Source organism: Stylophora pistillata, chromosome 8 (assembly GCF_964205215.1).
Source record: "Stylophora pistillata chromosome 8, jaStyPist1.2, whole genome shotgun sequence".
NCBI classification, from domain to species: domain Eukaryota; kingdom Metazoa; phylum Cnidaria; class Anthozoa; order Scleractinia; family Pocilloporidae; genus Stylophora; species Stylophora pistillata.
The window spans coordinates 27,853,070-27,879,983 of record NC_142526.1 but is presented as its reverse complement, the minus strand read 5'-3'; the positions used below and the strand labels follow the sequence as shown (position 1 = coordinate 27,879,983).

The window sequence follows — 26,914 nt, the reverse complement described above, 5'->3', positions numbered from 1 at the left end:
TGACATCACCTTTCCTCGTCGCCCGTCTGTGTTCAGTCAGTCTTGTTGTGAGGTTTCTGCCAGTCTCACCGATGTAGGAGGCTTGGCAGTCGGAACAATTGATCTTATAAATCGTTCCCTGTCTGTTCCTCGGTTCGTCTTTGTCTTTAACGTTGGTTAGTAACTGACGTAGTGTGGTGATGGGTCTGTGGGCGACGCGGATATTGAAGGGTAGTAAGATGCGCGAGATGTTTTCAGACATACCTTTTATGTACGGTATGGTTGCTGTAGTCGTAGGGGTTGCGGTGTCGTTTGTTTCGGTAGTGGTAGTGGGTCGGTGAGTGTTTCGTCGGATGAAGTCGTTGTTGTAGTTGTTCTTCGTAAAAACACGGTGAAGGTATTTGTTCTCGTCGGATAAGCTGTCTGTCGAGTCACATACTAGTTGTGCGCGTCGTGTTAGAGTTCTGATAGTTGTGCCTTTGTGTGATGTAGGGTTGTAGGATGACTCGTCTAGTAATCTGTCGGTGTGTGTCGGTTTCCTGTAAACTGTTGTTCGTAATGAGTTGTCGTTGTGGCTTACCAGGCAGTCTAGAAAAGGAAGTTTGCCATTTTCTTCGACTTCTCTGGTAAACTGTATGTCAGTGTTTTGTTCGTTAAGGTGGTTGTGGAATGCGTCAATTTCGTCGTGTCGAACGGCGGTGAATGTGTCGTCAACGTAACGTAACCAAAGCGGTATCGTTTGTCGGCAAGTCGAAAGGGCGCGTTCCTCGATGTTCTGCATCACAATTTCTGCTATAACAACAGAAACTGGAGACCCCATGGCAGTGCCGTGTAACTGTTTGTAGTGTTTACCGTTGTACTGAAAGTAAGTAGACGTTAGGCAAATGTTTAGCAAGTCCATGATGTCGTCTGTCGGTAGCGGTAGTGGTTCGGTAGATTTTCGGATTGCAGTTTCAGTGCATTGTAATGCTAATTGAAGTGGAATACTTGTGAACAGTGATTTCACATCAAATGACACTAGTTTGTAGTCGTCAGGTATCTGAACAGTCTTGGTAGCGTTAATGAAGTCTTCAGTGGATTGTAGTTTATGTCTGGATTTGTCGGTTAGCGGTTGTAGTATTGTCGTCAGGTACTTGGATAGTTGGTATGTTAACAGGTTTACAACGCGAAAACGCAGCTATCTTTCATGTAGAATGGTTCATTATTATTTATACCTCTAAGTAAAAGAAAAAAATGAATAACACTTAATTTTAGCCACGCGTGTCATCGTCGTGGGGATGAGTGAGCCAAGCGCTAGAGTGTCTTTGTACGAAATTCGTGCAACATGCCCCGACATCCGTTCCGTGTTTTTTTTTTTCCGTGTTTAAGAATTTGGGGTTATTTTCCGCCGTTCCGTGTTTTAGGATTTGGGGTCATTTTCCGCCATTCCACCATTCAACCATTCCGGCTTTTAGGGTCTCCCAAATAAGCAGGGCTTTTGTCCGACATAACTGGTTGGAGAACTGGTTTAACGTAGTTATCCCGTTAGGAAGGGAGGAGTCCTGCTGGACAGAATGGGAAAGACAACAAAAGAGTAATAACCATACATAGAACCCGTGTATCATGTAGCTATGCAACAGAATGAGGTCAGAATTTATTACGGTCCGCTTATTAAGTAAAAAACAACAAAAATATTTACAATTGAAAGAATAGTCAAGCAGTACTGAGATACAGAGAACTTTTAGCGATTTAGGACTTGGATCACTCTCTGAAGCCATAGCTGAAGCTTAGCGTTTCTCAGGTCTAAGAGCAGGTGGTTTGAAAGCAGTGCGGCCTTTCTTTTCTTTCTTCTTTTTCCCTCCAGCTTGAAACGTTCTCCAGCTATCTACGCGGTTTGTGCGACTTTCCTTTCAAAGGGAAATGAAAGTTACAATAAACAACTGCCACTAAACAAAACAAAGCTAAATCGACATGATAACACAATATGGGTTGCGTATATGTGCACGATCCTTCGCAGTAAAGCACTATTTGAGCAATAGTGAAAATCAGACCTGAAAAAAATTTCAGGCCTGTACGGGATTCGAACCACTGACCTCTGCGATACTAGTGCAGCGCTCTACCAATTGAGCTAACAAGCCAACTGGGAGCAGGCCATCAAATTAATTCGACATAAACCCGTAGATGATAAATCAAACAACAACAAATATATGAAACATATGTATGAACTGCGGTTATGAAACGTATATGTGCACGATCCTTCGCAGTAAAGCACTATTTGAGCATATACGTTTCATAACCGCAGTTCATACATATGTTTCATATGTTTGTTGTTGTTTGATTTATCATCTACGGGTTTATGTCGAATTAATTTGATGGCCTGCTCCCAGTTGGCTTGTTAGCTCAATTGGTAGAGCGCTGCACTAGTATCGCAGAGGTCAGTGGTTCGAATCCCGTACAGGCCTAAAATTTTTTTTTTTTTTTTTTTTTTCCAGGTCTGATTTTCACTATTGCTCAAATAGTGCTTTACTGCGAAGGATCGTGCACATGTACGTTTCATAACCGCAGTTCATACATATGTTTCATATGTTTGTTGTTGTTTAATATGGGTTGCTTAACTAACTTGGAAAACTTATATCAAACGGCTTAGAACTAAAGTGCTTGTCTCTCAAGTTATTTTCACTAAAGGGAAATTCATTTCAAAGCAGAAGCTTTTGGTGTACTTTCGAATATCCCTTCTGTCCAAGTGCACTTACCTCCCACTGTTTTTCCCACTCTTTCTTCTTCTTTGTTGCTTCTTCTTCAGCTATCTCCTGCTCACGTTGCCGCTTCCTGTGCAAAGGTCAAACACATTTGCTTATGTACAAAACATTTCGCTAAAATCGCGATTAAAGTGGATCAACGCTATGGCTGCTTAGTGATATTCTAATAAAAGCATTGGACTACATCAACAGGAAGGCAGTCAAACGACAGGACTGCTAAAACTCAAAGAGTTATTAGTCACTTTGCTTCCTCCTTTTTTTTTTTCTGTAGTGGTTTTACCTCAGCTCAGTATCTTTTTCCTCTTGCGCCCTCCTTTTAATTTCATAATCAGCAAACAGTTTGACCGTTGTAGAGTGGACTAGTTTTGATAACTATGGACAGAATACAAACAAAAGCAGGTAAAAAAAATTGTAGTTTAATTCAATCATTCTCACTTTGCGGGAAAAGATGTGGAATTACTTGTCATCATAGTTTTACATTAGATTATCATCATCATTATCAAATCTCTGTGTAGTGACCCAGTACATTATTGTCACTTTGTCAGGCATACTGGGCTGTGACTAAAAGTGGGACGGGGACGCAGGACGTGGGACACGGGACACGGAGACGCGGGGCACGGGGACGCGGGACACACAGACGCGGGGACGTGGGACTCAGGAACGTGCGAGTCGGGCACGTGGGACTCGGGCACGTGGGACTCGGGCACGTGGGACTCGGGCACGTGGGACTCGGGCACGTGGGACTCGGGCACGTGGGACTCGGGCACGTGGGACTCGAGACATGGGACTAGGGGACATGGGACTCGGGCACATGGGACTCGGGCACATGGAACTCGAAGACGTGGGACTCGGGGATGTGGGACGCAAGGAAGTTGAGACTCGGTGACGAGCTGGGACTCAGGGACGTGATAAACAAACAACACCTGATTTTTGCGTTTAATCTGTAAAGTATAATTTTCGGTGGCCTCGAGAAAGGTATTCTACTACCGAAGCGACAAAAGTGACCGTTTTTGGTCACGGGAGTAAAGAACGATGTTAACACAAAAGGCAAACGCATGTGACAACATTTCTTTTCTCATTCTTTGCCCACGCTTTTGTTGTCTGTTGTAGTTTATCCGCTTTCGCTTAGTAATACAACATCATCCAGCTAAAAGTATTCTGTAATATTTCTTTTCTGGAAAATCGATGCGAACTAATTACAACAGACGAAACTGAGGTGTCTATCCTCGATGATCTGATGCGAATCGTAAGGAATAAATGAGAGTGTTGACAATTTATTCCTACAGAAGAATTGCGGATTCAGTACAAGGACGATGAGGATACTTCCATCATGAAGTAATCGTAACTTGCGTCCGTTGTAGTTAGTTCGCATCAATCTTCCAGAAAAGAAAGTAAAATAAATTATAAACACTCAATTTATTAATTCTTCATCAGGAATAAATTGTGGACACTCTAACTTATTCCTTACGATTCGCATCAGATCATCGAAGGTAGACACCTCAGTTACGTCCGTTGTTGCAAACGACAACTGTTACGCACGTCTCCAGAAAAAAAAGTCTACCTGTTTCGGTAGTATAATACCTTTCTCGAGACTACCGAAAATTTTTTTTATCACGTCTCCGAGTCCCCACGTGTCGCTGAGTCCCGACTTCCTCACGTCCCACGTCCTCGAGTCCCGCTGTCCCCGAGTCCCACGTCCCCGAGTCCAAGTCCCAGTCCGACTTTTAGTCACAGCCGGCATACTGGTGTATTGTGCAAAGTAAAATGTCTTTTGGCCCGGTTGCACGCCTATGTGATTGTTTAGACTGTTTTTTTCCCTGTTCTTGTTCTCTGAGTCTTAGGAATTTTCATTGTATTCATTCATACAATATGTTTTGTTTTCAGTGTCAAGCCGATAAAATAGTTGTTTGCTGTAACTATTCAAGTTTGGATTTTCTTCATTCTCACTTCAGTTTTACAATGTCCCTTTGATTTCATTAGGGCATTCTTTATTCATAGAGATTATTGGTGTGCATAGGAGCATAAGGTCAAACGCTAAGTGAGAGAATTACTTCTGAAAATGATTTATTATGCTAATCAAAATAATCACAAATATCACACTTGAAATAGTGCCTCAGAGATGTATTCCAGTGTTAATTTGAAACACACTATGTTGCTATAATTGTAGAATCTTCCACCAATCATGACTGAAACAAGCCATGTACACGTGTTTCTTATACATTGCACTGTTATTATTATGACACAAACTTGCTCCACACAAAAGGATCACATGTAACACTCGCTCTGAACTGGGCAATGTCAGTTCCTTACCTTATCTGGATCTTCCTCTTCTTCGATTTTCTCTTTGCCCTCTTTCCTTGCTTGCTTTTTCTTTTCTTTAAGCTAAAATAGGACACTGGTTTAGGTTTCCAGTTTATAGAAATGTATCCTAACAAAGTATGCCCTTACATCAAATACAACCTCCACTGATTCATGAAAAATTAGATTTGGAGAAAATGGTTTGCTGAAAAAACATTCAAAAACATACCAATTATAATATGGCCCCTACATATAAATTTTAGCCATAGAAAAGATTGAAGCACCCTGTCCAAGCCAAATATATGAATAATGATTTGTAATAAGAACAATTCATTTTGCTCAATAACTATGTGAATGTACCATTAGTTAATAACATTCACCAGGTTTGTATACCATCAGGCAATTAAAGTATCCAGGAGTTAGCATCTAATAATGCAGTCTTCACATACATTAGAATAACTACCTAAGATTTCTCCCAGAGATGTCCATACATGTGTATCTCATTTTTCTGTGTGCTGTCAATGATTAATTTAGTACCAGCAATGATAATTTATTTCCCCACAATTTAGTTTTAGGGTTTGTGTTATCAGTGATCATTTGTGTAGCAGCCTTCCCATTCCCATGTTCTCAACAGAGATCACTTACATTAGCCTTGACCATTGCTTGTGCTTCTTCAAGAATTTCATGAACCTTTTTCATTTTGTCATTATCCAGAAGCAACTGATGAGCATTACTAACAGCTGGAATGATTAAATGTGGGTAGAAAAATAGATGAATAAATATTGAGTACAAATGTTGACATATATTTGACATATATATTGACATGTGTTCTGATACAAACACCATACGTCAGACTTAAACAGTCCAACAGCTTGTTCATATAGCAGCTCCATCAGCTGGTGGACTGTCAGTTTTAAAGCTTACAAAATGATTTGGTTAGACATCAGAAGTTGTCCACTACCGTTTATGATAAAAGTTTGTGGGAATTTCATTGAGGTTTGGGTAAGAGAGGCATCTGGATTTGGCCCATGAACATTATACCTAACACAAGAATTGAAAGTCCTTGCCCCAGCTAGGTGCTCTGCATGTGAGCTTGCCAGGACAGAGTTTGAAATTTGTCAGTTACAGATGCATTTTCCTGCATTTCGGAGCAGAAACTAATATTCTTCAGTTGCCAAAAAGTCATAATCTCTTTAAATAGCAAAATCATGACTTGATTCAACAATCAAAGATTACTTAGTCCAAATAAATAATCTTCTATTTATCAAATCTCTAAATTTTATTAGTTATTAAATACATTTTTTTTGAAGAAGACACATGAGAATAATGTGGGATAGTAAGTAATATGATGGAGTGGTTACTGGCTTTCAAACAAGGTATGTTTCAAACTGTCAAATAACAGTTATTGCCATAGTTCGCATTGTTGTTTAGTTCCCACCATTAACTTTTACGGCGTGACACATTGTGCACGCTGTCGTTTAGTCTGCTTCATTGTTCCGCTTTGCATGCACGCTGTTGTTTAGTTCACCTTGTTGTCACACGGTTGGTACATATATTTAGCGCAGCTCCTTTTTCCTTGTTCATTCCTTTAATGTATGTCTCTTCTCTTTGGTCAATAAACGTCTTCTCTTGTTGGGAGTTTTGGCTCAACTTATTGGCATATGGTATTGTGTGGTAAATGAGTAAGTCAGTCAGTAAGCACTAGTAAGTCTGTGACTTTTTTGTAGCTTTCAGAGCAATCTCACACAGAGTGAGATTGCAAACATGTTGTGATTCACTCCAGTTCCTTTGATCAATTTCCACCTTTGAAACACAAATTTTTATAATAAAAAAAAACCCTGCTTTATACAGTTTATATTTAGCATTTCATTGGCCTCATTGATTTAATGCCATTATGTTATGTAAATATTAGCCAGATATTATTTTCCATTGTTTAAGTAGACTGCCATTGGAAAGTACTTTTTATTCTAGCCTGTTAGATGGCAACTGTCATTTTGAATTTCTCCACAACTTTACAGAAGCTCTCTGGCAATCTCAAGATGTGAGACCAAAAACACTTTGAAGTTTTCTAAAATTCTTTCAGTTTACTGTGCTTATTTTGATAAAAAATAGTTGAAACAGTTCATTAATAACACATTTCAGGGACAAAATCAAATCAAACAAGAATATATCAACTCATACTTTGGTTTTACATATTCAAACAACAGGTTAACCAGTACTCATGTCCTTTCAGGGACTCTTTTTATTTCAGTTGAGATTTCGAAGGATGTCAGGAAATTCATTATCATAGCCAGTCAATTTCTACTTGTTGTTCAGCCCTTAATGGAAAACCTGCAGTTTTGGGCTCTTCTAACACCCCTATACTAACCATGACATGATAAATTTAGGAGAAAGAGCCAAGAGTTAACATCATCTTCACACAAGAAGGACATTTGTAGATGTCAGTGCAAAGAGAACACACTGTCCTTGGATTGTTCACAGAATCCGTAGAGTAAATGAAGGTTTTAAGATGGCAAGAGTTTAAATCCCTCATGATTGATCTACCACACAAAGATGGCTACAATTTGATTTTTTGGTATATAATAGACATGGCTGTAATTCTATTGTTTTGGAAAACCCAAACAGCAATTGTGACATCATGCAAAACACTAATGGCAGAACAAACATCTGCATTAACTGAGAACAAAGTGTCATTTTCCAATTTGCAACCCCATCAGTGTACTGTACCTTCAAATGCTTTTTGGGCTCTGTCTGAGTCCTCTCTGTTCTTATCAGGATGGACCAGGAATGACAGCTATATTTCAAACAAGATAAGATTGTGGCAAATAAATTGAGCTTGTTCATGGGCAATATTAATACAATAATAAATGTTATAAAGAAAAAATCAAAGGAGACAAATACACTATCCTCAAGTCATAGATACGGGTCGAAAACTTCCAGAAGACCTCTTCTATAATATTATCTTTGCAGTTATCCATATGCATTTTCAATTAAAAAAATAAGTGTGTAAAAAGAGTTGCAATGCAGCATCTTGTAAAAAACCATGTCCTCTTCTAAATTCAGCCTTTTTGAGAACATTCAGCATTAAATATGAAACTTACGTTGACCTTAATACTAAGTAAGCTGCTTTCTGAGAACTAACCTTTCTGTATTGTTTTCTTATTACTTCTTCTTTAGCATCAGTAGGTATCTGAAGAACCTGGAAATTGAAATAATTGATGCAGGTGTTTTCAATTTTTAAGGGTCAGTGCACTGGGTGCTGAATTCAAAGAAAAAAAATGAGTTTGTTTACATGTACCTTTTGTTTTACATTTGATCTTTTGTGAATGTACACTAAATCTCCAAATACTTAGAAAAATCAAACTGTTTTCACACCTATACATAAAAGCATAAGGTCCTAATTCAAATCAGTTTGATTCATTGATAGAATAGCATACAACCAAAACAAAATAAGGAAATAAATAACCTTACCATAATAACCTAAACAGCCTGTAAGTATTGAAAGTAATGACGCGGCAATTTATGAATGATAACCATGAACCTTTTATTTCTATGCAGGAATGATTGACCAATCTTCATTGCAATCCAAAACTTCATTTACAGTTTACCTCATAAGGATTCAGATTAAAGTAACTAGATCCAGGCCGTGTCAGCCTTTCTATCTGCTGTGGTCCAGTTAAAACAGAATCTCTCTTCTCAATCTCTTTGACCTGGAGGTTGATGAAAGACAAAAAATGGGCTCAAATGAACACTTCATTGACAACAAGTGGGTGGGAGATATTTGAATGAAAATATAAACTTTTCATAAATATCCCCCTTCTACACACACATGCACACACAGACACACACACGCACACAAACACAGTCAAACATCTACAAATGGTTGATCCCGGCTAATATGCTGTACCTTTGGTTCTTTTATGCAGAACAATCATTGATTGAAGTAAAAGAAATGTAAACATGACTTTTTCTGCAATTCATAGAGAACTGTAAATGAGTCTAACATTAATCAAATTATCAGGGACCAGTGTTAGTATAATTTTGATTGGTAGTTGATTACGTCATATGTTACCTTCATAATGATCACCCAGTGAAATTAATAGTCAATTTCCAAAATAGCCGCTTGTCAGCCAAGAAATTTCTTCATGTTTCCGAGGAAGAAATAATTGAAATGAGAGAAATGGGGCAGTTTATCTGATTATCGTCTTAGCAAATTCACTGAAAATAAAATTCATCTTTGGTGCAAATACAGATGCTAACCTTGTAACTAAATCAAATGAAAAACCTTAGGTCTAAGTTTAGGTAAATATACAAATTTTAACGGGGAAATAAACAGTAAAGTTGGTACAAGGAATAAAGTAGCCAGTACCTCGCACATAAACCGTGAAAATAATTTATCAACTTCATCACTTTCTGAGTTTGTCTGAACTGCCGCTGCTGCCATGTTGAAGACATATAACCTCTTCATATAAGACAACAACCATATGTAACCTCAGACACTGGCTGAAGAGCTTGGGTCGAGTAACATAGCCCAGTTCCTTGGCCGAGTAATCATTGGTTGCACATGTCGAGGTTCGCAAGACTTGCTCAGGCGTAGAACAACCGCTATTGCTTTTTTATGTGTTTTCCTTTTACGTTCTACTAACCCATAACAGCAACAATGTCTTGTTCTGTCGCTTCTCCTGAATATCTTAATGAACTTCTCAGCGACAAAACAACGGTATCGAAAATGCCCAAGATATTTCTTCACGCCGAAAGATTGCTGGATCAAGGTACAGTGTTGCGCCAAGTTAACTTCAAATTTAATATAATAATAACTGCAGTTATTATAAATAATCGGTAAATGAACATAAATAATCCCCAGAAGAAAAAAAGAGAACGTAACTTCGCAAGGTAATATCTAATTCATTTCAGAGGTAGAGTTTGTTCTAACGCGATTTTAAGCGAAAAATGCCGCGACGAAAAACGTAATCGATCGCGGCCAGCGAACACGGAGCATAGATCTTCCATTTGTTTGCCCGACATCCGGACACCATTTCCAGTGTTTACCGAACAGCGATCGTGTTTTAGGTTAGCATCACTCACACACCAGGGAATACAAGAGATCAACCTCAGGTTTGTTGGACATATGACATTTTGCTTAGTATCTAGGAAAGATTTAGTTAGGTTGAAATTGAAAAATGAACATTGGGTCGGTCGACGCGCTCTTTACAGTTGCCTTCAAAACTAATCTGTAGTAAGCCTCTTTGTTGGTCCGCGCGCTCTCTGTTATCTGCAGGGCTTTGGAAGGATTTCTTCGTTAAAACTATGTTTATTTCCCCCCTCAACACTTGCACATTAGAATCTCGGTTGTAGTATTGTGAATAAGCTTGTGATGATTTTCTGTTTCATTAACTCGTATTCTATTACATTCAACTAGATTTCTTTCCACCCAGTGGGATGTATGAATATTTTATCTGGTTATGTGAAAGCCACAATTCTTTGACGACTCACTTGTCTTTGTTTTATTATGTATTGGCACACGATGTTGCATAAATTGAAACTGAACAAACTCACATCTGAAAGGGAAATACGGCGTAGGGTGTATATTCACGAGGCCGTCAGGAGACCAATCGTGCACGCTTTGCCATACTGGTTACTTTTGTTAGTTCGCTGGGGCCGTGTTTTGTTTTTATTCTTGTATGTAAACAAACTTTAACATTAGCTTTTACTTGGAAAAGTCTTTTGTGAAGCAGTTTCAACATTTGAAACGCTTGACGGTCCATGAAATTACATGTTATCTTTGAAGGAAAATCGTCACGCTTGGAATTCGTCTAGTTTCTAATTTGACGGGGTCAAATAACTGTGAAAACATGATGGCTTGTTCTGATTTAGCTGAGATTTATTTATCAGCGAGTGCTTGGTCGGGCAGCGCGAAGGAATGGAAATAAACGGTTGTATTCAGGGTGTGCCTAGAATTGTTCGTAGCATTTGCTGAAGCCAGTTTAATCGTTTCGTTTTGTGGCTCTCGAGGAATTCACTCTTAGGAACATACTTTGTGGAATTTGTGTAGTAATGTTCTTTATCTTGATTAAGGACAGATGCTTTCCATGACACGTATCTGACCAAACAGAGCAAATCTAAATAATTGCAATTATAACTTAGTAATCAGGCACATGCAGCCACAAATTAAGAGGAGCTTTTCAGATAAAAAGTAGGATATATGTGGTTTTGTGCATTTTATTTCTAGTGTGGTTTCTCTTAGCTGAGTGCAATTTTCTTGAAATTGAATTGAGAATGGACATGAACCATTTGGTCACATCTCGTGCTGTATTTTATAGCCTGGAGAAACTAAAATCCTTGTTGTGCCTGTTAGGATATTTTTGTAGGAAAGCAAATAAATTGAAAGCATCAATTGTCAGCTCTTTTCCTGTCTTTATATTTTCTGTCAACGATTATGAAATAGTTTTTATGTTCTCCCAATACCCATTGACCACTGTCCTAAATTTAATTTAGGCTTTGTAAATATATCATTTTTAAATGAAACCTGGAGATTCTGTTTCGTCATTTTTTGAATGCAATGTTGAACTTGTTTACCAAAAAAATTAATTGTAAGGAACTTGTTATTTATCAAACTTTGACTGTTCTTACTAATATTTTTCTGTAGTTGGCATTGTTAATAGGTACAAGACAGTGATGTCTTGTGAACCACCATAATTGCTTTTGGTCTGAAGTAACTATTTTCTGTGAGTGAATTTGTTTCAGAATGGAATAAAGTTAGGGAAATAATTCATGCATGTTTTTAAAGGCACATGCTCTTCTTTTTATCAATTATACAGCTATCCAAAACTAACAAATGCTCTTTTTGTTTTCAAGACTACTTTCTTCTCACTTTGTGCGAATGATAACTTGGATTCACTGAGTATTTAATAAATTAGTTGTCATGGACATCCTTCTTAGGAATTGGCCGTTTTTTCTTGGTGGGTCAAGGAGAAGGCATTAATCACTTCTGGGAATAAAAGGGTTCAATACACACGCACACACACAGAGACACAGACACACAGATACACACACACACACAGGTACAAACATTGATAATAAAAATTTACAAATATGATAGTTAATTAAATTAGATATCTTAAATGAAATTATAATATTCTGCTAATCAAAAGTAAATAAAATCTCTGGATTTCTTCGTAATAATGACAGCTTCTTTATTAAATGAAAATGCCTTCAAGGTGTGACTTTCAGGAAGTTGGAGATCATGTGATTTGTACACCTTACTTTCTTAAAACAAACTAAAAATTTTCTCTAGGTTTTTATCCAAAGAAAAGGCAAAGTATTTCAAAGCTTTCATTGGTAGTATTAAAGGGGAAATGCATCATAGGTATTAGCCTTTTAAAAATGCAATGATACCCCCACTGAATTTTGTTCTCAACAAGAACTCTTTTAACAGTGGCACTGTTATCAGTTTTATCTTGTCATAATCATTGTAAATGTCAGTGGAGGTTGTAGGCAGGACAATTGTAATTTTGATGTTTGTGTCTAATATTTAACTTTGATGGCATGGAAATGCAGCCAGACAGTGATTTCAGTGATCATTTTTTTTTTTTTACCTTTCAAGTGACATGGATGGTTCAAATAAGAATAGAGACAGCCATTTTTAATGGGGAAAGCAGAGTGGTGTTAGCATGTTATTTGCTGTTTACTTCCCTGTCAGCTTTCCTCTAGTTTGGTTTTCCTCCCATATTAAGTATTAAAACTATTTAGGTATCTTTTAGACATTTAATTGTGCCGTGTGGTTGAAAAAAAAAAAAAAAACACTTTCTTCTCTGAACAGAAATAAGCAGAGTTAGAAATGAGCTCTTTCATGGAGTGATCAAGAATGAAGCAGATGGAGTGTTTGGGGAACTTCAACTTCCAGCTTCATCAGGGCCAAGAGTGAAATTGTCAGAAAAGGTTTATGCACCAGTCAAAGAATATCCAAAGGTAAAGTTAATTCTGTACTCTCTTAAATCTCTAGTCGTACATTACCTTCAGTATAATAAAAATACACCATCTAAATAAACCATGTGACGACATTCATGTCAATTTCACTATGTAGTATTTTAGATTAGCTTGCTAAATTTTAGAAAATTGCAACCATGTTACGTCAGTGGCAGATCCAGGGGAGGGGCACAGGGACCTTGGCCCTCCCCCCCTTATTTTTGGACCAAACTGAGGTCTGTAGGGCTGAAAAAAATTTTTTGGTTTCCATCTACATGTAGATAATTAATCAAACTTTGAAATGCATGTACTGTATTTATCCGTGTATAAGTCGACCCCCCATTTTCAAGGTCAAAAATCGGATTTTTTGTAATTTCTAGTAAAGAAAAATTCAGACCGTTAGAAATTTCCCAAATGGTAGATCTCTTATTTCTGAAAATGTATTGAAAACATGGTGAATTAAAAAAAAACTGCAGAGCAAAATGTAACTGTGTTCTGTGAAGTTTAGTAGCACATCACCATGATTCATGATTTTAGCATATACAAGCACTTCAATTTACTAGAGAAGTAATTTACCATATTTTGTAAATCACTTTGAAATTGAAATCTTCATGCATTTAAATAACCTTTTGAAAGGAGATTTAGTAGACCAAAGGAACACTGAAGAGCTTTGAAGGATCGCTTGATGAAAACACGGCCATCTTGGAAACTACACAATAGCATAATGGTCCATGCTCGTAACAAACAAGACCACGCGAGAAAACAGCATTTTCCAAGTCACTAAGCTACTGTAATCGTTCGATGAAAAGGAGAATTGAGCACCGAAAACAGCCAAGGCTGTGCTCTAGCGGCGACTAACATTTGCTCTCAGGCGACTAATATTTGGTCCCGGGCGACTGAAAAATATTGCAGTCGCCCAGCCGGGCACTCGGTCTCTTGTGCAGCATTCGCCTCTATGGTAAATCTGGCGATTGACTGCTACATTTTTATTTGGTTGATTTATAAGCGTTACTAGCAGAAAAAATATTCTTTTGCGCAACACGTTGTCAAATTGTTTGCGTTCCAAGATTTCAAAGGAACTGCTACATTTCATTCCACATAATTTCATACGAACCCAAATAATAATTATTGAAACAATAGTTCCTGTCACTTCACATGTGATAAACCGCAGGGATATTGCAAAAATATGCCTTGAACACTGCGATTTTCCTTGAGATGATCAATGTCTGATTTATTTCAGTGTTTCGATGGATTTGGAAAGTGTAGTGCGTTCATCTTTATTTCAAACAAAGATTCTTTCTATATGCAAATTTCTGGCAAGCCAGCTTTGTTTGTGGGTGTTTTTCAATCGCTGTGATAAGTGACTTGCAATTACTTCAGGAAGATTTAGCGAGAACTAAGCTTATAACAATTTCATATTTAGACTTGTTTACCGTGGTGCTTTCGAGTGAAAGTTCTAAGTGGTTTGAAAATATCCAAAGAAACACAATTGCCATTTCAACTGAAAAATAACACAAGCTCACTGCTAAAAATAGCAACACACTCAAAAATTAAAACGTTTCACTTCCAGAGCGCCACGATTTTGTCAGATTACCTTCCCCAATGGTTCTCGTGGCCAGACTAGCAACACTATTTTTAATTGTACCAGTAAAATATCTAGTCAATTTTTTGTCGAATTTCTGAAAATTTCAGCTCTCCACAGATAGTCAGTTGCAATATGTATGGCTTTTTCATTTTGCCCCTCACTTCTTTTACGAAGAATGGATGAACAAGGAAATTTTTACGGAAAATCTCTTGATGCGGGGGGTTTTTACTTCGGTCATTTGGCCTTTTGCTTTACATAAAATCGGCGTGCTTCACAGATGACTCAAGCTGTAGAATGGTGATCTTAAAGATTGCTGATGCTGTGAAAAAATATGAAGGAGATGGATCCATTAATAATAATAATGATAATAATAAATAGATGCTTATAGGGTGCATTTCTAATCTCAATGTGCCTAACAACAGATTATTAAGACATAAGAATAAGTAATCAATTAACAGTAATGTTTGTTAAGCAAAAATGTCTTAAGCCTAGTTTTGAATGTTTCTACTGTTTCCGCTCTTTTAATATATTTGGAAATTGAGTTCCGTAGTTTCGGTGCAGATTCTGAAAAAGCGCGTCCACCATAGGAATTGGAGTTAATAGGTGGGATGCATAACTGTAAGTGAGTTGATGATCTCAGTGTTCTTGATGGGTGGTATTCTTGTATAATAGGTTCTAAATAACTAGTAGATTGCTCATTTAAGATCTTATAAGTTAAATAATATCTTAATATTAACTCTTGCTTCGATTGGCGGCCAATGTAGATTCTTTAAAATAGGTGTGATTTGGTCAGTGTTTCGTGTTCCGGTTATCATATGAGCAGCGATATTCTGGATCCTCTGTAGTTTGTCCCTTTGATACTTTGGTATCCCATATAGAATGCTATTTCAATAGTCTAGTCTAGAAATTACAAGGGAGTTGACTAGCATCTTCAATGCATCGTTGGGAAGGTATCGACGGATGCGTCCAATGGATCTTATAGCAAAGATAGCTTTAACTGGGAGTCAAACTTGTTTGTGCTGAAAAGGAGCCAGAAGTTATCTGACAGTGTATTATATATGGTAAACAGAAACACCAAAAGTTAAATGCTTTCTAAACAGCTTGAATTATTGAAATTTATGGTTTGATGAAGTATTAATTGATTAAAACATGAAATAAATTAATTATATATTACTACACTGTAATTGCTTAATTAATTAAGAATTTAATTAATTTTTGGGCGACCAACTTGGAGGGCTGGGCACCCTAGCTGGAATGGTTGGGAGCCTAAAGGGCTCCCTGAAAATTTTCTTAGAGCACAGCCTTGACAGCAGCAAAGCTGTAAGGAAAAATGTCTGTTCTATAGATCAGAAGATACAATAGAAATCAGCCCCTCTAGGTTTCTGTTTAAGCCACACTAAATTTATTATTTCAAACTTTTTCATCGACGAAGAACGCGCTGAAAACTGATGAAACTGGAACTGGTTTTGTAAACTCGCTTTTCTTAATGGACTTCAGGCAATTGTTAGGCTAATTTTTTGGATTGCTTGGGTCAGGTCTTTGTCTATGATCTGTGTATAAGTTGAGGGTGATTTTTTGGGCCGATTTTTCTGTCATAAAGGGTCGATTTATACACGGGTAAATACAGTATTTTGAATCTAATATTGCACACCTAGTTCCATGCCTTTAAGATTTTAATACGTTTTGATCTCTTGTTGCAGTTTAATTTTGTTGGTAGGGTAATTGGCCCACGGGGAATGACTTTAAGAGAAGTGGAGTCTTCAACTGGATGCAAACTGTTAGTCAGAGGAAAAGGTTCCATGAAAGATAAAAAATTGGTTAGTTTTGTCATATTTCAAAAGGAGTTTCAAATAATAGGCAAAATAGGTTGTGACCTCAAGGATGATGTCTGTGATTTTATCTTTAACAAATGGTAAACACCACAGCGTACACTATTGAGTTATGGATGCACGCGGGAGGTTGCTAAGCACGAAAGAAGCGTAAGAGTCGCTCGAGGCGATAGCCGAGAGCGACTCTAGCTTCTTGAGTGCTTAGCAAACCTCCCAAGTGCATCCATAACTCAATAGTGTACGCTGTGGTGTTTACCATTTGTTTTATAACATAACATTAACACATTGTAGCTAAAGAGTTCCCTTTTATTTAACAAATCTTACGTGACCAGAAAAAACAAGCGCGCGCGGAAAAATAGTCTTTGCATTTGCTCACGTCAGCAGCGTACACCCATGGGCAAATGGGGGACGCTCAATTGACCAATCAGAGCGCGCGCCTTACTTTGGTTATGTTATAATTATACATGTAGGAAGAAGAGAAACGTGGCCAACCAAACTATGAACATTTAGAGGAGGATCTGCATGTGCTTATATCAGTGGAAGATACAGAGGAGAGAGCAAAGTTAAGACTTGCAAAAGCTGTTGAAAGAGCCAAAGATCTTCTTCAACCTGTGGTATGGCTTGAATTTGTGTTTTCTTGCCAGTAGAGGGCAATTTGTAAATGGCAACCTTCTACATGACATTTGTTTTTCTATAGGATGAGGGAGAAGATGAATTAAAAAAGAAACAGTTGAAAGACCTGGCATTAATGAATGGCACTTTGAGAGAACAAGCAGGTTTGTCAACAAAATTAAAAAAGACCAACTTCAAAATATTCATAGTTTCCTTATATACATGAAAGAATTATGCACCTCTGATTGGCTGAAAAAGATAAATTTTCATGTAACACAAGTGCATCATTGAAACACGAGAGCAAATTACAAATAGAGTGTGTGCTATCAAAATTTTGTATGTCTTGACTCTGTTGTACTTTTTTATGTTAATTATTAACAAGTAACATTACTTCTTACATAATTTGGTACAATAAGATGTTGTAAATTTTTGAAAGACTTGCAATTTCACTCGCCTTAAGGGCTTGTGCAATTTTGTTGTCTTTGATAACTTTACTCATGCTTATTTAACACCAAGTTGCACTCAAAATCATGTTAGTACCGATACAAATATGAGCTCTCTATTTTACTTTTGATCAAAGTCTCAGCTTTTCTAATCGTTTGAGCAATTTTTGCAAAACATTTTCTTACAGGGTTTTCTCTATACTATTGCATGGTTCTTAATTAACTGCATAAGTTGTTTAGACACATGTAGCAGACTGGCACCATGTACCATAATTTCTGGCTGTTTACCCACACGGCCAATTACCCGCACTGGCCGATTATTGCATGCTGTGAAAAAAAAAGTCAACAGATTACCCGCACTGGTAGATAACCTGCACCTTAAAAGCAAAGAAAATTTGTACAAAAAAGCTTACAACGTTTCATACTCGACATAATGTGAATTTGTGGCCACATTTTGTCCGAGTGATCGTTCAACGCCAGTTACTGATGCGCCGGATACCCTTAGATTATTTTTGTCACCATCAAGGTTTTGTTTACATGTGTGCAGATAAAAATTTTTTCATTGTGCAACTAAAGTGACTTTTAGTACTGGGGTCAGAATGAACTTTGGGATTGGCCAAGCCAGTACCAGGTCGCCCAAGGGGCTTGTTGCTTTGCGTGGCCCATATATCTGTTGTTGTTGTGTGTGATGCTGAGACCATTTGCATGTGGGTGGGGATTTTGACATCCACAAAGGTCTGTGTATAGTCTGTCCATGAAGGTCTGAGGTCCCCAGGGGTGGGAATTTGACTCACAGTGGAGACCCAAGGGTGGAGAAATTGACATTTGGAAACCTGAAAATGTCACATTTCCCATGGGTCGCCCGGGCCCCCCCATCCTGGGGCAAACCATTGATAGGTGCATGAGGCAATTGATATTTCAAGCATGGGAGAAGCTGCTTTGCAAAGCCACTTGATCAGCAAGAAACATAAGAAACTGCCGTGGCCGGTATGGACAAATTACGTACGTTATCTACACAAAACACATGCAAGTTGTGGGGATGCCTTGTTTGAAGTTAAAGCCAACATTTTCCTGTCAATTGCTAATGAAATGGCCCATTTTCTTAACCGATATCAGACAAACATGCCAATGTTGCCATTCCTGGAAACAGATATGTTTCAACTCATCTTCAACCTGTTGGAAAGATTTGTGAAAGTAGAAGCCTTGGCTGAAGTGATATCAACAGCTAAGCTGGTCCAGCTAGATTTAACGAAAAGGAAAGCTACCCTTGAAGAACTGGATAACTTAAGAGAAGTAAAGATAAGAATTAAAGCTAACATTGAGGCCCTGTTGAAGTCTGCTGACCAATTTGCAGAAGAGGCAGAGTCCACTGGGAAAGTAACTCTCATTTCAAAGTCAAATGCGATGAGAAAAAGTCTTGAATTCTGTCCACAAAAAAGTGTACGGACTCTGTATGTAAGCAACGATGGTGAATATATTGCCCGGGTCTTGTAAATACAAGAAATGCATTCATTTTTGCTTCTGATCGGTCTGTTTTCGCACTTTTTGAATAAAGGGATATTTCTTGGTTATTTTTCCTTGCATTTTATAATTTTGATCTAGAGGGTATATTGTACAGTTTGTACTCCCGTGAGTTTATATTCCCTCGCTTTGGTAGTGTGCAATTGTCTGGTAGTCCTGACAAATTGGCATATTGACATCTTAAATGTTTATTCCTGGGGAAAACCAAGGGAGTAAAGTTATCAATCGACTTCCATTGAAAATTGGACAAAGGAAAAAGAACAGGCTGGATCCTTTATGTTGTATATTCTCAAAAAGCTTCAAAAATGTTTAAAAAAATTTGTTTGCAACCTTCTCTCGCTCTATGATGGGCTGAGGGGAACATGCTAACCGCCTCACCGTTAGCTCTATGGATAGAGCGCTGGACTGTTGTGCGGGAGGTCGAGGGTTCAAGCCCCGGCCGGACAACACTCAAGGTCTTAAAATAATTGAGAAGAATATGCTACCTTTCTATAACATCAAGAAATGGTTAGATATTCTAGTCTTCTCGGATAGGGACAAATAAATGGAGATCCCGTCTCCTACAGGGTTAGGGGTAGGAGACGTTAATTTCCCATGCACGAGATTACTGTGTGATGGATGTCCTCCCCTGGGATGGGTGGGTTAGGATTGATTGTAAAGTGCTGTTGATCTGTCATTGTAAATAGCACTCTATAAGTAATAAATATATTATTATTATTGATTGTATACCGCAACTAATGGAAACTGAAGACATCATGAACGAAATGTTGCCACGAAATGTAAATAACAGATTTCAATTTACGTAACTTACAGGATATCTTTGGTTAGCATGTTCTACTCGGCCCATCATAGAGCGAGAGAAGGTTGCAAACAAATTTTTTTAAACTTTTTGAGACTCTTCAACATAAAGGATCGAGGCTGTGTGAAACGGAATGGAATGGAAGGTGTAAGAATGTATTACGGACTTCAGCACGAACCTATGCAATGGAAGCAAAAGGTTTTCGTTAAAATTTTGTACCTTTTGGGATATCCACAGTCATTTCCACATTCCCACATAGTTAAATGATCACCTTGACCTATCATAAAAAGCAAAAAGGTTTGCAAAGAGACAAATCTAAAGGAATTTTTGAAGCTTTTGGATTCTGCATCTCATACAACAACAACAACAAAGATATAGACCGCGTGAAGCAACATGCCCCATGAGCTACCTGGGGCTGGCTTGGCCAATCCTGGCATTCATTCTGACCCCAGTATTAGCAAAGTTGCATATTGTGTGAAATAAACTCGAGTCGCCATCGTGTTTTCGTGCCCCTTTGTGGCACTCATAATACAATAAAATTCATTTGAGTGGTGGAAACGCAGGTAGGTGAAATTTTTTTCAATTCAACTTCCAGTAGATTTCGAAATTGTCACTAACCTGCACCTCTCTATTACCTGTAGTGGTGTGTGTTTAGGGAAAAATCAACAGATTACCAGCAGATAAACGGCCAGAAATTGTGGTAATATGGAACAAACGGCACTATTTTTTGGCAACCAAACTTTTGTTTTGTTGACTATTTAGGTAATGATTTTAGGTTGTCAAATAGCAACTTTGAGAAAATTAAGCGTGGTGCATAGAAAACAAATCTGCATGGTTTGTTTATAGCCTGCTTATGACTTTTACATGTAGGATGCTTTTTTTCACCGGAAGATACTATTTGTGTAGGCAATACTCCGGTTATACACAATGGTCTTCTTGGTATGCCTCTTCCACCTGCCTTAGCCGGATATGGATTTGCAAGACCTCCTGGTATGTGGTGTTGTCAATAATGCTTCATTCCTTGTTTAGTTTTTAATTTTATCCAAGGATTAATCAAGGCTGTGCTCTAAGAAAAATTGAAGGAAGCCCAGTCCAGTGCTCTGAAACTGTGAAATTCAGGGTGCCCAGCATATGCTTTTATTAAAAGACTAAGATTCCTGAGTTGCCGAAGAGCAAAAGTAACCTGCCAGGGGCCACTGGGCGCTATTAGACCACAGCCCTGATAATAAAATATTTCATTGGGTATATCAGCTCAGACAGGAGTTGCTTTTCATTGAATATCAGCTGTGAAGGTTTCTTAGTTTCTTTCACTTGGATGGGGTGAAGTTTGAAGTTATTGCCTGCAGTTGATTTATTATCACAGCTTGAGCTAAAACAAGAGTTGTGGTAAAATACCATCTGTAGCAATTTGTTTATTTTTCCTAGTTCCAAGTGCATACCCCGCAAGCCTTTCAGGACTGGAACTTGCTTCATATACAACCAGACCAGGAACTATATTTGACTATGGATTGGAAACTTCCATCCTTGGTAAGTCTGACTCAACAAGTTTGCAAATAAGTCTGTCAGAAGACCCACAAAAGAGTTTGTTTGGAGGTGAGCAAGAAAAAGTGGATCAAGAGTATAAACCTAAAGTGTATCATAAATAGAAAAAGCAAACAATTGCTAGACCCAGTTTCATTAACTCCTCTCTAATAATATTACTCATGGTTCATTATATAACTTGTGACACAGAGAACAAATTATCAACATGAATGAAAGAGAAGTTTGTTGTCATGTTAGTAGGGAATTTGTTTATGTTTAGGTGCAGTTAAACCACGGAGACCAATACGGGAACATCCTTACCAAAGATAAGGTAAATTACATCTTGATAGACTCTTTCTTTCCACAGGTAGAGCTAATTTAAAATAAAATTGTTTACAAGATTATAGTATTGTATGATGAACTATGTCATTATCTTTCTAGTAGTGTCTTGTGACAGCTACAATGAATTTATTGCTCCTTATGCCTTCCAAACATTCACAGATTTTTTTTCCTTGATATTTAAATGTGTTAAGGTACACTATTTGTAAATTGATAGTAATTTTATATTGCAGTTATTGCTAACTCTTCTATCCTAAGGTCATTGACTTATATCATGAAACAAAATGTTCCTTGACATTGTCATTCCATTCTGGAAACGTTGTATGGAAGACAGCTAAAAGAATAATATATCTGTAACTGTGGTACAGAATTTTTCGTCTCTCGTCTAACAAGCTTGCATTAATGACCATATGAGAGAAAATGTGGGGAATTAAGCACTCTTTCCATCATTGCTAAATAATGTAAAGTAATCTATACTAACACATAACTACTCTTTCTTACTAGACTAATTCTGCAGAAGACCAACCAATTACCAGGCTAAATGTAAAGCCTGGAGAAACTACTAAAGTTCTTTGTGTTGTACCTGCAGTCTGCTATTGACTATGGACCAATTGATTAGTGTCTATTGCAAAAAAAAAATGAGTTTTGTAACAAATGATCTTAATATATTTCTGTATGTTTGAAGAGAAATTATCAGATTTAATAATGTAATATATACTGAAGTTTATGTGTTATTTTGTCTGTATCACTAAACAACCCTTTCAGCTACACTGGCAGTTTTCCTATTAACTGCACATGCATAAAAAGCTGAGAAGACTTAGACAAATGAAAGTCTGTAGGAGCAAAGCAAATTGCATTATTCTATCCATACATCAAAGTCACTTATTGGTTCTACCTGGAAAACTAATTTGAGCTTTAATAAGTGAAAGATCTTTATCATTTAAGTATTCAGACTCATATTCTACAGTTCAGTTGTCTTCTCTTAGTTTTTCCATGTGCTGAACATTTCTTACTACTAACCCTCATTCAAGCAAAGTTTTATTCAACAGATAGATTCCATAAATTGCTGTTTGTCTCTTCAGTCTCTTGAAGAGAGACTTCTTTTTTTAATTTTCTAAACATCTATAAAATTGGATGAAACTGTTTAAGTGTACTTGTAGATGATTGAATTGACAGAAAATATGTGCAGGATATGTTGTTTACAACCTGTATAACTAGTGGCACCTGTTGAAATAGTCAAAATATTGTGTTTTGCATATGATTGTAATAATATCTGGTGTTGCTGAAAGGGTTATGCATGGTGTCTGTGAAAGGCAAAGTTGTTAAACTACATCTTTACAACTTTACTTTATTTAACACTCAAGTTATAGTTACAATATTAACATGAAAAGTCATAGGTAGTGTCATTGTTTTGTTACTGGTGTGATATGTGGTGTTGCAGTAAATGGTTTGAACCCGGGGGTAACATGTGAAGGTGTAGTCTGATCGTCCGGGTGAGTGTAGTCCTGAGAAGGACTGTTGTCGGTGGCAGTGACTGACGTTTCGACAACCTGTGCGGAAGTCATCATCAGAGTCAAGTGAGTGATTGTTGTCAGTAGAATGTTCTTATTCCAGTTCGTGTGAAATGATCGGTTGGTTTTGCCGTGATGTTATTGGCTGTAAGACTCAAGTGACGTAAGTCGTTCGTGATTGGTCTGTTTCGGTCTGTCGGTAAAGCTAGGTTGTTCTTTTTCGGTCGTTTGTGATGTTTATGTCGTGAATGAGTCGTTTGTATGGGGCGGGTAGTTGTTGACATCTGTTTAGGGGAGTCTGTTCTAAGTTAGTAAACCAGCTTTCCAGAGTCAGTCGTTGAAAATAGTCAGTGCTGTAGGTTAGGCATTGCGCAGAGTCCCAGTCAATGTTGTGGTTGGTAAGTCGATGGTGTTCAGCAATGTGATTGCTGACATCACCTTTCCTCGTCGCCCGTCTGTGTTCAGTCAGTCTTGTTGTGAGGTTTCTGCCAGTCTCACCGATGTAGGAGGCTTGGCAGTCGGAACAATTGATCTGATGATGACTTCCGCACAGGTTGTCGAAACGTCAGTCACTGCCACCGACAACAGTCCTTCTCAGGACTACACTCACCCGGACGATCAGACTACACCTTCATATGTGGTGTTGTTGCAAGTGGAGTGAAATTTGTTCTAGTGTTGATTTGTTGTAAATGATGATGATAATTGTAATTATAATAGAACTGGATAGGGTAACAATTTAGTGAATTAAGAGGAAGTGAAATATGCATGTTAATTCATAGCATCAATCATTTGTACATTGCTGTATGATTTACAGGGAAATTCCATGACATAGTTGATATTTGTCTTTTGTTCATGTTAAGTGCATGTCTGAAATTCTGTCTATTTTTCTTTGTGTGGAGTCATGTGGTCATTGATTATAACAATAAAGATCTAATTTTGAGACTAAACTTGTTTCATTGTTGTAACATTCTTTTAACTTTTATAAGTGGTTCTAATAGATAACTGAAACAGTAGATTTCATTGAACTGCCACTCATTTGCCATCATCATGGCTGGAACCCTCCCTATTTCTTCTCCCCTTCCTCTTCATTGTCTTTTTCAAAGTGGTTGCTGTAATTATTGAGCCTCTTATTCCAGTAAGAATATCTACTTAAGCAGTATCTATGTTCCTCATTTAGTTGTAATGACACATTCTGTAGCTGTTTTCTTGACGTGTATTCTTTCTCTGGTGGGTCACCTTTCTTCACAGCGATGACATCCTGTTATTCTTTTTCATGTCTTAAAAGATGGTGGGTGACACAAACCGCTCACAGTATGTTTTGACCAATCCTTCTTTAGTTTTGCTTCAGGCTGTCAGAAGTCCCTCCTCTGTCGTGTAGCAGCTTGGCTATGGTGTGGCAATAGCCTTGTTGCAGTCTGGCTTCTCTTTTGCTACTGTCTTGCAGTGGTTGCGTAGTCCTGTTGCAGTCTTACTCTGGTGTTTTTTCACTCTAGCTTTAGACAGGTTGCATTCTTGTTCCTATTTTGCTGCTGTGTTACTGTGTTGTTGCCTTCTGGCTTTAGACTTATTGTAGTCTTGTATCTTTCTTGCTTATGGTTAGCTTTTGCTTCTGTCTTGCATCAGTCCTGCGGTCGAGCATTAGCCTGGCTCCACTCTTGTTGTCTGATTCTCGCATCTGCCTTCTACTATCTTTCATAGGTCTTGTTAAAGAATTCCTGAAGACTTGCAGCTGTCTTACTTTTGTCTTGTCCTTTAAATTGAGGCTTAGGCCACCACATTCATTCTGCTTTGCAGTGTTTCCTGCTATTCTCTCCTCTTTTCTTTTCTTCACAAAAAATGTACAAAAACTAGAAAAAACTGAAGGGTGATTTTTTTTAGTGAAGATAGGTCACAAGTGAAATATTTGGCAATTTCAGTGTGGAATAATTTTAGTGGAGAATAATTTCAGTGGCATTTATTTTCCTTTGCTCCTTAAATTATTTCGTAAGAGTTTCTCAGCAAGGATTGAGCACATTAAACACTGTTTGGTGTTATTGTTTGTTTTTTTTCGCTCCGTGAAATGTATATGTTCAGATGTGAACGTAATTATTATATTTTGGCGGGAACTTCATTTTTAACTGGATTATTTGTTACTGTTCTTCAGGTTCAAAATGGAAAATTGTTGCAATCATCCGCTGTGAAGAGGAAGTTTTTACATTTCCTGAAATTGAAATGAACTATTTGTATAGTTTATTGATTAATTCAATAGCTTTATTCAACGACCGCAGAATTCTACTGGTTTAGGCCTCTGGATACTTATTAACGTTTTAACGGTCAAAGAAATATAGCGAAGTATTGGCAATAATGTGTTTAGAGGTTGATTAAGATTATTAGATTGGCAGTGCAACTTGCTGATGTGAATCACATCTCTTTTCTCATTCTTTGCTCCCCTGTTCAGAGGTAAGGAAAAAGTGCCACCCTTTACCATCAAACGCAGACGAATTTACTTTATGTTCTGAATGAAAATATATTTTTTGATTTAAAATAAAAGGGTGAACGGGCGGTTGTCTTCTGATAGGTTGCAACCACTCCAAATACTGCTCAAAGTCAAGCTTTGAATTGCGGTAAGTTGTGATTCAACATTACACGAGTTAGCTGTGCGCCGCATGTAAACCGGCTGCAGATCTTATGTCTGTTCTGCCGATTTTTAGAAAGTTTAAATTTCACTGTGGCACTTTCGGGCTGATAGTCAGAAACTCAAACAACCTAACTGAAGAGTTTAAACTTTCCTTTGATATTTTATTCCACATGAGCTCAAAGGGTTCTCAAAGGAGTTATGTCACAATGTTTTTATTCGTTTGTTTTGACGTAAGAAAGTGTCGTCAAGGGTAGCAAAGGCCATGATTAAGGAAATTGGTTTGATTGCCGAAAACAGCAAATAGGAAAAAGATAGAATAGTGATGAGTAAGAACTTGAAATTTTTTTAGGCGTGACGTGTCTCCTTTAAGAACCCCTCGGGAGGTGATCCCAACTGGTCTGGAGCTATCTTTAGAGAATTTCTGGAAGTCTTGGATTCTTTGAGCAACTTGTAGTGTGGTGATGGTCACGAATGTCATATTCTGACTGGTAGAACAGTCACGTTTAAACAAATGATCTTGTGATTGAAATCAATATTTTGTCTTATTTTAACTTACTTAAAACTTCTTTAGATTTGCGAATAACACCGGCAAAATAACTTGTATTTTCATGATGCACTTTACCAAAACGTAAATAACTACATACGCTTGTGATTTTATCATTCATTAACACACTGATAGTTTATCATATTGATCACGGAGAGATATTTTTACAGAAAAAAATAATATATACATTCCAAAAGAATCGTAATAAAATATTTTGACCTGTCCCACTGCTTTGACTTTTAGTAACATCAACTTCTAAAACGAAAGCTTCCAGGTGATATTTTATAAACAATATTAGCGGTTGCTCCAACAGGCACTTGAGAGTTAATCGAAGAAGTGGTGTATAAAATTTGGAAGAAAATTCGGCAAAATGCCTATTGCTGCCCTGTCCCCATTGTGCCACATACTCTGCTTCTGTCGACATTTTTCCTGCATACAAGAAACACTCATGGTGAATAAATTGTAATGATGTCACCGTATCAAAATTAACTCGCTCGTTCTTACGTTGATGGCAACACCCACCAACTTATTCAACTTCCGCAAGGATTATTTTCTAACCCTCAGGTTGGCATTTTCTCTCCTCATCCATCGAAAATGGCAGGAATCATAAAAC

At 37.6% G+C, this 26,914-nt stretch overlaps 2 protein-coding genes across 5 annotated transcripts; one reads left to right on the top strand and one right to left on the bottom strand.

The window, feature by feature from the left end:
- Nucleotides 1–1,579: 1,579 nt before the first annotated feature.
- Nucleotides 1,580–9,514, bottom strand: LOC111322524 (dnaJ homolog subfamily C member 8). The gene is made up of 9 exons (XM_022925636.2): nucleotides 9,385–9,514; nucleotides 8,624–8,725; nucleotides 8,158–8,214; nucleotides 7,743–7,809; nucleotides 5,661–5,755; nucleotides 5,028–5,099; nucleotides 2,998–3,089; nucleotides 2,712–2,787; nucleotides 1,580–1,865 (listed from the first exon to the last, which is right to left on the bottom strand). Exons 1-9 carry the CDS (start codon nucleotides 9,481–9,483, stop codon nucleotides 1,746–1,748), a joined length of 780 nt encoding a protein of 259 aa, XP_022781371.2. The 5' UTR covers nucleotides 9,484–9,514; the 3' UTR covers nucleotides 1,580–1,745.
- A 45-nt stretch (nucleotides 9,515–9,559) lies between these two features.
- On the top strand, nucleotides 9,560–26,525 carry LOC111322980 (KH domain-containing RNA-binding protein QKI). Of its 4 annotated transcripts, none has more exons than XM_022926232.2 (9): nucleotides 9,560–9,787; nucleotides 12,835–12,983; nucleotides 16,266–16,382; nucleotides 16,865–17,008; nucleotides 17,092–17,170; nucleotides 20,640–20,759; nucleotides 21,195–21,296; nucleotides 21,571–21,621; nucleotides 25,284–26,525. In XM_022926232.2, exons 1-8 carry the CDS (start codon nucleotides 9,676–9,678, stop codon nucleotides 21,618–21,620), a joined length of 873 nt encoding a protein of 290 aa, XP_022781967.1. In that variant the 5' UTR covers nucleotides 9,560–9,675; the 3' UTR covers nucleotide 21,621; nucleotides 25,284–26,525. The 4 variants fall into 4 exon arrangements, with proteins under 4 accessions (XP_022781967.1, XP_022781975.1, XP_022781983.1 ...); XM_022926240.2 differs by lacking the exon at nucleotides 25,284–26,525 and adding an exon at nucleotides 22,134–24,087; XM_022926248.2 differs by having other exon boundaries at nucleotides 9,561–9,787; nucleotides 20,676–20,759.
- The last annotated feature ends 389 nt before the right edge of the window (nucleotides 26,526–26,914 follow it).